At 31.3% G+C, this 10,000-nt stretch overlaps 1 protein-coding gene across 12 annotated transcripts in view; it reads left to right on the top strand.

Annotated features, from left to right (window-relative positions):
• The window catches only part of sgce (sarcoglycan, epsilon), a 31,416-nt gene that overhangs the window by 12,802 nt on the left and 8,614 nt on the right, over window positions 1-10,000 (top strand). For 6 of the 12 annotated variants that reach the window (XM_087294021.1, XM_087294027.1, XM_087294025.1 and 3 more), the window contains 3 exons: window positions 2,177-2,339; window positions 4,362-4,576; window positions 8,085-8,111. In XM_087294021.1, coding sequence (XP_087150147.1) covers window positions 2,177-2,339; window positions 4,362-4,576; window positions 8,085-8,111 — 405 coding nt within the window. The remainder of the gene's footprint in view (window positions 1-2,176; window positions 2,340-4,361; window positions 4,577-8,084; window positions 8,112-10,000) is intronic. The other 6 variants (XM_087294024.1, XM_087294023.1, XM_087294029.1 and 3 more) reach the window with 1 other exon arrangement.

Genomic DNA, 10,000 nt, shown 5'->3' with positions numbered 1-10,000 from the left:
CCTAAAGGACTGATAACCTCACCCTAAATTCCATGTGACAAGTGAAGAAAGTCATTTCCAGGGGTTTATGAGGGCACATTAAGTTTTACTAAATATTGAAGTGATACTAATTTGAAAGTTGATAACAAGAACTACTATATACATTTAAATAATAAGTAGAGTCCATTTTGATTACATGGTGAATTTAATGACGTGAGAGACGATGTTGTCAATTGTGTCACTTATTTAGTAAAAAAAACAAAACAAATTTCGATCGTTGACTGCTTTTGAAGTCTACCAGGATGTTGTCAAAGTTACAGTGCAGTAATATCATGATAGCTTAAATACTGTATTGTCGAATAAAGTTGAAGTCAGAACTATTAAGCCCCTTTGATTTTTTTTTCTTTTTAAATACTTTCAAAATGATGTTTAACAGAGCAAGGAAAATTTCACAGTATGTTTGATAATATTTTTTCTTCTGGAGGAAGTCTTATTTGTTTTATTTTGGCTAGAATAAAAGTATTTTAAAAAAATCATTTTAAGGACAAAATTATTAGCGCCTTCAAGCGACATTTTTTTCGATAGTCAGAACAAACCATCGTTATATAATAACTTGTCTAATTACCCTAACCTGCCTAGTTAACCTAATTAACCTAGTTAAGCCTTTAAGTGTCACTTTAAGCTGTATAGAAGTGTCTTGAAAAGTATCTAGTCAAATATTATTTACTGTCATCATGGCAAAGATAAAACAAATCAGTTATTAGAAATGAGTTATTAAAACTATTATGTTTAGAAATGTGTTTACAAGTTAAACAGAAATTGGTGGAATTTTTTGTTAGGTAGTGCAATATGATTTGTGGTACCATGGCAAGCTTAAGCCAAACAAAGTATCATCACAAACACTCGATTGTCAATATAAAAATCTTAAATATATAGAGATCACTGAATCTGAATGACTCTTTATAAACAACTATTGGCTGATTCAAAACCTTGATATTTGTCATTTGTTTTGCTTCCTTAATAGTTTTGATCATGTTTTAAATTAACAAGGTTAAAAAATACATCAAATCTATAATTTTCAAAATTGGAAACTTCTTATAAATATCATCATTATTATTATTATTATTATTATTATTATTATTATTATTATTATTATTATTATTATTATTATTAATATTGTGATTATTATTATTATTATTATTAATATTGTTGTTGTTGTTATTATTGTCATTTTTATTGTTATTATTATTAATAATAATATTGTTATTATTATTATTATTATTGTTGTTGTTGTTGTTGTTATTATTATTATTATTATTGTTGTTATTATTAATAATAATAAAAATAATAATATTGTTGTTGTTGTTATTATTGTTGTTGTTATTATTATTATTATTATTATTATACTTTGTACAGGTTTCATTTTGCTTTGGCTAGTATTTCATTATTTTACATAAAGTAAAATGTTTGTTATTATGCAGTAGACATTATTGCCTTCAATTTTTAACTTGTTATACTGTGACTTCTGACTGATCTCTGTTATGCCAAGATAAACATTTGCTTTTTAATAACAACTGTGACTTGGTTTAGGAGCTGAATAATTTGCAGTATTATGTTGATTAATCTGAGATAACATCGTGTCTCAGAAGGCCCAAGAGCAGTGCATTTTGGGATGTGCTAGTTTTTACGTAACGGCAGAGGCTTCTCTTCAGCGTTCACATTTCTTTAGAGGAATTCCCTCATGCGTTGGCATAAGTTGTTCATCAAATATTCATGCCCTCTTTCAGGAGATAAAATCGTCCAGATGAAGGCGTTTTAGAAGGACTCAGTCAGAGCAGAAAACACATTCATCACAGCTGACAGAATGTCTACTGTATATATTATCTGTCAAGTGCTATTGTTGTAAAAGCCTACTGTTATCACATTTGATCATGTGATATGCAAATCAACTTTCTCATAATTTTCTTCATGCCTTCTGTCATCTGACTGATAATTTAGACATTAAATTATCATCAACATTTTAAATGTTATTTTAAAATATCTACATTTATGAGTGGCTCAGTGGTTAGCAGTCTCCTCACATCAAGAAGGTCGCTGGTTCGAGTCCTGGCTGGCCCAGTTGGCATTTCTGTGTGGCATTTGCATGTTCTTGTGCATGAAGGATTGTCCTTGATGAATCCTCTGTTGTTGTTGTCAGTGTGTATGTGATGGTGGGAGCAGATGTGCAGTTCTCATCGTGTCTTCGGGAGGTGGAGACGCCACAGAACCAGCTGAGATGCAGTCAGGAGATGGAGCCCGTCATCAGCTGCGATAAGAAGTTCAGAGCACAGTTTAACATTGACTGGTGCAAGATTTCTCTGGTGAGCAGTAGATCTACAGCTGAGGTCTGTGCCATACAGTGGGACTGTTTGTCCATCAGGTCATCAGACAATCCACTATTAAGTGCAAACAAATGTTGTTTATTCTTTTAGAGGACATTTTTACAGTTTTATTATAGTTTTATTTAATTTATTTTTATTTTATACTAGTTTTTATTCATTTTATTTTTTATTCTTTTTTCTTTTATTTATTTGTTTTTATCATGTTTAATTTAATTTATTTTATTTCAGAGTAGTTTAATTTTATTTGTTTATTTATTTTATTTTTTATTATTTTTTATTTTAATTATTTATTTTTATTATTTTTATTTTATTTGTTTTTGTTATTTTTTCCCTATTATTATTTTAGTTATTTTTATTTTTTATTATTTAATTATTTTAATTTGTATTATTTTAATTTTATTTAAAAAAAATTATTTATTTTAATTTATTTTATTTTTATTATTTTTTTGTTTTATTTATTTATTTTTATTATTTTTTTATTTATTTTTATCATTTTTTATTTAATTTATTTTTATTTTAGACTAGTTTTATTTTTTTTGTTTTTATTTTATTTTTATTTTTATTTATTTTTTTTTTTTTTATTTAATTTAATTATTTTTATCTTATTTATTTTATTATTTTTATTATTTTTCATTTATTTATTTATTTATTTTTATTTTTTTATTTAATTGAATTATTTTATCTTATTTATTTTATTATTTTAATTATTTTTATTTTTATTTATTTTTTTAGTTATTTTTTATTTTTAATTAATTTTTATTTTAGACTAGTTTTATTTTATTTGTATTATTTTCTATTTTAATTATTTTTATTTTATTTATTTATTGTTATTATTATTAGTATTATTATTTTTTTATTGATTTATTTTTTGTATTTTTATTTTACTTATTTTATTATTATAATTTTTTTATTCATTTTTAGCATTTTTATTTTATTTTAATTTTTTTTATTTTAATTAAAAATATATTTTTATTTTTAGTTATTTGTTTTTATTATTTTTATTTTATTTGTTTTTATTAATTTTATTTATTTTTATTTAATAAAATAAATTTTTTATTTTATCATTTTATGTTATTTTCTTTCATTTTATTTGATTTTATTTTAAGAAAAGACAGAATAATAAAATGTATATATTTACATTTAATGAAAGAAGTGAGACTCCTTCAACCTCAATTACTATTAAATATTATAGTGTTTTATCAAATTTATGTAAAGCTAGTCTTGTTCTGTTAATTACAGTTATTTCAAAAAGCTTTTTATAATTATAATTTTTTAATTTTAAGTGAGAAACGGAAAATGATGATGAAACAGAGCTCAATATAAATTAAAATGTTTCATATTGTATTTTTAATTTATTTTTTATAAAAAAATTTTATGACTAATCTTAAATTTGATACCGATCTTAGTAATTAACCAACCGTCTTTACCCACATCCTGTGGAGGAAATAAATATAAATATATGCTTAATGCAAATATAAATTTGGTGGTTCATTCCACTGTGGCGACCCTGGATTAAAAAATAACATAAGATGAAAAGAAAATAAATGAATGAATGAAATATAAAGTTAATGTATACTAAGGCATCAGACATTAGACAGCATATTAGAATAATTTTAAAGCTTTAAGTACTGTCTGCTAAAATGTCACTTTTGAATATATAGGGTTTCTGCAGGGTCTTAAAAAGTCTTAAAATGTCTATTTTATAGCCATTTGTAGCCCCGCCGCATTTAAAATCTAATTTGAATTTAAAATGCACTAGCAGAGAGGCACAATCAGAATCAAAGCCTAAAATGGGAAGATTTAGAGAGATAAAAACATTATTTGTGTAGGATTTTAAGCTGAAACTTCACATATGCACTCTAGGGAAATCAGAGAGTTATTTTACATCTTGTAAAATGGGGTATAATAGGTCCTCTATAAGTGTTACAATTATTTTTGTAAACCACATTATATACATTTTTGCTAAGTATGCTAAAGCTCGTTTTGTCTTTGCTGTTGAAGGTGGACATCACTAAGGTTGTTCCTGTGCACAGTAACCGCCCAGACCCGGGCACTGGTGTGCTGCCAGACATCGGCGAGTACAACCCACCCTCCGAGTCTCTGAAAAGCAGAGATTATTTCGCTGACTTCCTGATCACCCTGGCGGTGCCCTCAGCAGTCGCCACAGTACTCTTCATCATCCTGGGATACTCCATGTGCTGTCGACGGGAAGGGGTGTAAGTTCACTGTGCTAATCTTTTGGTCAAAGTGAACACGCACACATACACACACACACACACACACACACACACACACACACACACACACACACACGCAAGCACAAAACTGCTCTTTTTTTTACTTGATTCTTATATTTATTGGGTACTTAAAGGGGTCCTGTTATGCTTTTTGCATTTGACTTTTTTCAGTGTGTAATTTTGCTGTTTAAGCATCTACAAAGTTACTAATAAGCAATTTAATCTATATATTTGCTATTTCTGAATTCTGTCAAACCACTTTGTAGTCCTGAATTTTCGTTTTGGTAATGTGCATGTCACAGTATGCTGACTTTAAATGATTAGGTTGCATTAGTCAACATAGGCTCATTCTGAAAATGTAGCCCTATATACATTTCTGGAGATCACGAATTATGTAGCCAGAGCTATGTATGGCTGCATTTAATCTTTAAAACGAACGCTACAGGGCAGTATGACGCCGTTACTTTTCATGCTTACCAACTGACCGCTTACTTTCGTGTGGATGGCTTTCCTACCGTTACCAGTATGTTCAATGGCTCGCCATGTACGTCCGCGGACTTGAGGCGCAGAGACGAGTTGACCACGACTGTAACTTGAAGTGACACTGACAACAGAGGTGTGGATCTAAATGCAGGTTTATTAGAGAGGTCAGGTAAGCAATGGTCAACACAGGGGCAAACAGATATACACGGACAATGCAGAGTCGTAGTCAAACACACAGGCAGATGGTCAGAAGGCAGGCAGCAGACAGGAATAAACAGATAAACAAGGCGAGGATCAAAACAGGGCAAAGCAAGACAAAGGAAACGTGTTGTTATGTCAATAAACAGTAAACAAGACTCAGCAACAGTGAGTGTTTCTGTGCTGATTAAATAGTCCATGTAATCAGTTTGTGAGCAGCATCAGCTGTGTGAGTGATCACTGCAATCACTGTTGACTTAGAGCAGGACTGTGTGTGTGTGTGTTGCATGACTGGATTTGTAGTTTATTATGATTCTGCACAGGCTGAATCGCTGGTGATTATGACAATGACGATGCGGTTTGAATCATGCAAAGAACGGTTCAAAAAAGGTAAATAACAAGGCGAGAATGTGGTAAAATTTAAAAACGTGGTAAAAATCTGGTGAGTGCTTTTCTTTTTCTGGATTGTTTTTTAAAACTGTCGGTTGGGTTTAGGAAAGTGAGTGATCAAGTCAATTGCTGCTTTTGAAAACACTATTGGTTGGGTTTAGTAAAGGAGGAGTGTGGGTCAGTTGATCAGGCATTTAGTAAGTCGACAGCAGCTTTTGGTGGATTTACGGGAGAACAGCAGGCGCGAATGGCACTCGATAGAAAAATGTGAGATCTTAAAAAGCGTACACAGCGGCCTCTGGTGGATTTGCGTAAACTAAAACTGCAAAAAAAACATAGCTCCTAGGAAGTATTTGGTCCTCTTCAGAAATTACTATAGGGGTACGTTTTCCTTGGTTAGCATTAGTGGTAGGGCTGCACAATATATCGCAAAATTATCATTATCGCGATATTAGAATATGCAACATACAGGGTTCATACAGTGATGGAAAACCTGGAAAAGTCATGAAATTTTGACATGAAAAGTTTCGAAATTTTGGAAAAACAAAAAAAGCCCACAGTGTTTTGGAAAAGTCATGGAAAGCTCAACAAATAGCTGTATACTTGAATACACAGTAGGTTAGTTGTCTTTACTTCTTTTCTGTCCTTAAACTAAATAGATTGTTGCGTGTTTTATAACATGATGTAATACATTTGAAAAGTCAATGGTTTTGTTCTTATTTACCACATATACATAGACATTACATGAAATATTAAGTCATGAAAATTTACTTGAAAATCCTGGAAAAGTCATAGAATTTTAGTAGTTAAAATGTGTATGAACCCTGAATATGTGTATGAAAATGTGTATGAACCCTGAAGTAACACAGATATGTGTGATAAATTACATTTATTTTATGCATTGGCTGTTTATCTTAATTTGAGACAGAACAAAGACACTGATACTGAATACATTCATTGGCCACAATATTAGGTACACCTGTCCAACTGCTCGTTAACGCAAATTTCTAATTAACCAATCACATGGCAGCAACTCAATGCATTTAGGCATGTAGACATGGTCAAGGCGATCTGCTGCAGAAGAAAGCTGATTTAAGTGACTTTAAACGTGGCATGGTTGTTGGTGCCAGATGGGCTGGAGTATCTAAAACTGCTGACCTACTGGGATTTTCACACACAGCCATCTCTAGGGTTCACAGAGAATGATCCGAAAAAGAGAAAATATCCAGTGAGCGGCGCAAATGCCTTGTTGACGCCAGAGGTCAGAGAAGAATGGCTGGTACGAGCTGATAGAAAGGCAACAGTAACTCAAATAACCACTCGTTACATCCGAGGTATGAAGAAGAGCATCTCTGAACGCACAACACGTCCAACCTTGAGGCAGATGGGCTACAGTAGCAGAAGACCACACCGGGTGCCACTCCTGTCAGCTAAAAACAGGAAACTGAGGCTACAATTCACACAGGATCACCAAAATTGGACTATAGAAAATTGGAAAAACGTTGCCTGGTCTGATGAGTCTCGATTTCTGCTGCGACATTCAGATGGTAGGGTCAGATTTTAGCATCAGCAACATGAAAGCATGAATCCATCCTGCCTTTCATCAACGGTTCAAGCAAGGAGGGTCTAACCCAGTATAAGTAAGGTGTACCTAATAAAGTGTCCGGTGAGTGTATTTTAAGATCGGTCAGTGCAGTCTTGGATTCACTTTAAACCATGTATGTGAAACTGGAAGCAAGATTTTAAACTGACTGAGTAACTGAGGCACAAGCTGTAAAGGCTCCACCCTTTTTCAGAAAAGGAGGCGGGCAGCAACAGCTCATTTGCATTTAAAGAGACAAACAAAAGACAGCAGTTTTTTTTCCATCTAAAAAAATTAGCACTTAAAGCTTGTTACAATAAATAATTCATGCAATGTTTTGAGTTGAAGATGTGACATTGTTTAAAGGTAATAATAGGACCCCCTTAATGATCAATATTTAAATTACAGCTACATTTTAGACCTTAATAAACAGGAATGGCATCTTATGAAACAATTAAACGAGGTCTCTTAGTTAAGATCTAAATTATATAGAGCATCTCGATTTCTAAAACATCCCTGCCAAAAAGCAGCTTACCATTCTCATCAAGCATCAGGTTTTTGTTTTACACCATTTAATCATTAACCGAAACACATTCAGTCCAAAGGTTCCATCTGCTGTGTTTAGAGCCATTCCGACAGATGTTTCCTCTCCATGATCAGCCAATCCCAGTGTGTTTCCCCCCAATGATGTCACTCGCCATCAGATCCCGAAGGAGACCCCGCATCACCATCCGCATCCCCTCCATTCCCGACTCGCCCTCCATCGGCTTCTGTGTGGTTGTCTTTTAACTATTAATATTAGAATTTAATTCAGTCATTTTGTTTTGTTTCTAGGGAAAAAAGAAACATGCAAACACCAGAGTAAGTGTTTCCCTTCTCCTGTGGTCTTGACTTTTCTTTCTCCTGTTTTCCTCTTTATTTTGGATAGGTCTTGTTTTTTTTTATTTCGTCCCTGTTTTGTTATCCATCATGGTGACGTTCATTTCCATCTCATCCATCCCATCATCTTCTGTGTCCCCATGATGTCATCAATGGGCAGCTGCTTAAGTGACAGAGATAAATGTCAACTTGAATATGATTCTGAATAATTCATAAGATTATCCAAAAGTCCAAATATTCATCAAAACATGAGAGATGTAGAGAATTGATATAATCCTTCCATGTTTGCATTGCAAAGGCAGATATTGTGTATTCTGCTTTTTTGTGCATGATTGTATTTGGTTATAATGGTGATTTACAGTTAAAGTTATTAGCCCTCATTTTTTTTTTCTTTCTTAAATATTTCCCGAATTATGTTTAACAGAGCAAGTAATTTTTCACAGTATTTCCTATAATATATTTTCTTCTGAAGAAAGTCTTATTTGTTTTATTTCGGCGAGAATAAAAGTAGTTTTAAATTTTTCTAACACCATTTTAAGGTCAGTAATATTAGCCCCTTAAGCTATATATCTCCGTCTACAGAACAAAGCATTGTTATTCAGTAACTTGCCTAATTACCTTTACTATTTCCATTTTAACCTAGTTAAGCCTTTAAATGTCACTTTAAGCTGTATAGAAGTGTCTAATAAAATCTTGTCAAATTTTATTTACTGTTATAATGACAAAGATAAAAGAAATCAGTTATTAGAGATGAGTTATTAAAACTATTATGTTTAGAAATGTGCTGAAAAAATCTGCTCTCCGTTAAACAGAAACTGGAAAAAAATGTACAGGGGGACTAATAATTCTGACTTCAACTGTATATACTATATAACTACAGCTTAACTATGTTTATATATTATAACTAACTTTTAAAAGCTTTTAGTTACTAGTTAATTAGATAAAGTTATTAGTAGTCCCATACAGAATCTGCGTGTACAGAAATCCGCAGATTTCCTCCGATTTTTTTGCCCATCATTAAGTCTATTTATTTACTTGTGTAAATGTGTCGATTTAAATTTATTCTGTTAAAATAATTTCAGTAATATTATTGAATAATATGAAAGTGTTTATGTGATTTATTTAAAATTCGCTTTTCAATCTTTTTGGAGATATATTACATGAGAGACTTGCTTTGTTTCCCGATGTACAGTTGAAGTCAGAATTATTAGCCCCCTTGAATTATTAGCCCCCCTGTTTATTTTTCCCCCAATTTCTGTTTAACATAGAGAAGATTTTCTTCAACACATTTCTAAACATAATAGTTTTAATAACTCATTTCTAATACCTGATTGATTTTATCTTTGCCATGATGACAGGAAATAATATTTGACTACATATTTTCCAAGACACTTCTACAGCTTAAAGTGACATTTAAAGGCTTAACTAGGTTAATTAGGTTAACTAGGCAGGTTAGAGTAATTAGTCAAGTTATTGTATATTGATGGTTTGTTCTGTAGACTATTGAAGAAAAAAATAGCTTAAATTGGCGAATAATTTTGTCCTTAAAATGTTTTTTAAAAAATTAAAAACTGCATTTGTTCTAGCCGAAATAAAACAAATAAGACTTTCTCCAAAATATTATCAGACATACTGTGAAAATTTCCTTGTTCTGTTAAACATAATTTGGGAAATATTTAAAAAAGAAGAAAAAAAATTCTAAGGGGGCTAATAATTCTGACTGTATAAGTGGATCTAAATGGATTTGCATTAAACTTTTATTTTTATTTTATGTATTAAGTTTTTAGTTTTGATACTCTCAAAATCATTCCGCATAAATCCGCAAATTATCTACAAAATTCTGAGCAGAAATAGAAAAAAATTCTACAAAT

Source organism: Danio rerio, chromosome 19, assembly GCF_052040795.2.
Source record: "Danio rerio strain M-AB ecotype USA chromosome 19, GRCz13ab, whole genome shotgun sequence".
Classification (NCBI taxonomy): domain Eukaryota; kingdom Metazoa; phylum Chordata; class Actinopteri; order Cypriniformes; family Danionidae; genus Danio; species Danio rerio.
The sequence above is the reverse complement of the archived record's forward strand: the minus strand, read 5'-3'. Positions and strand labels throughout refer to the sequence as shown.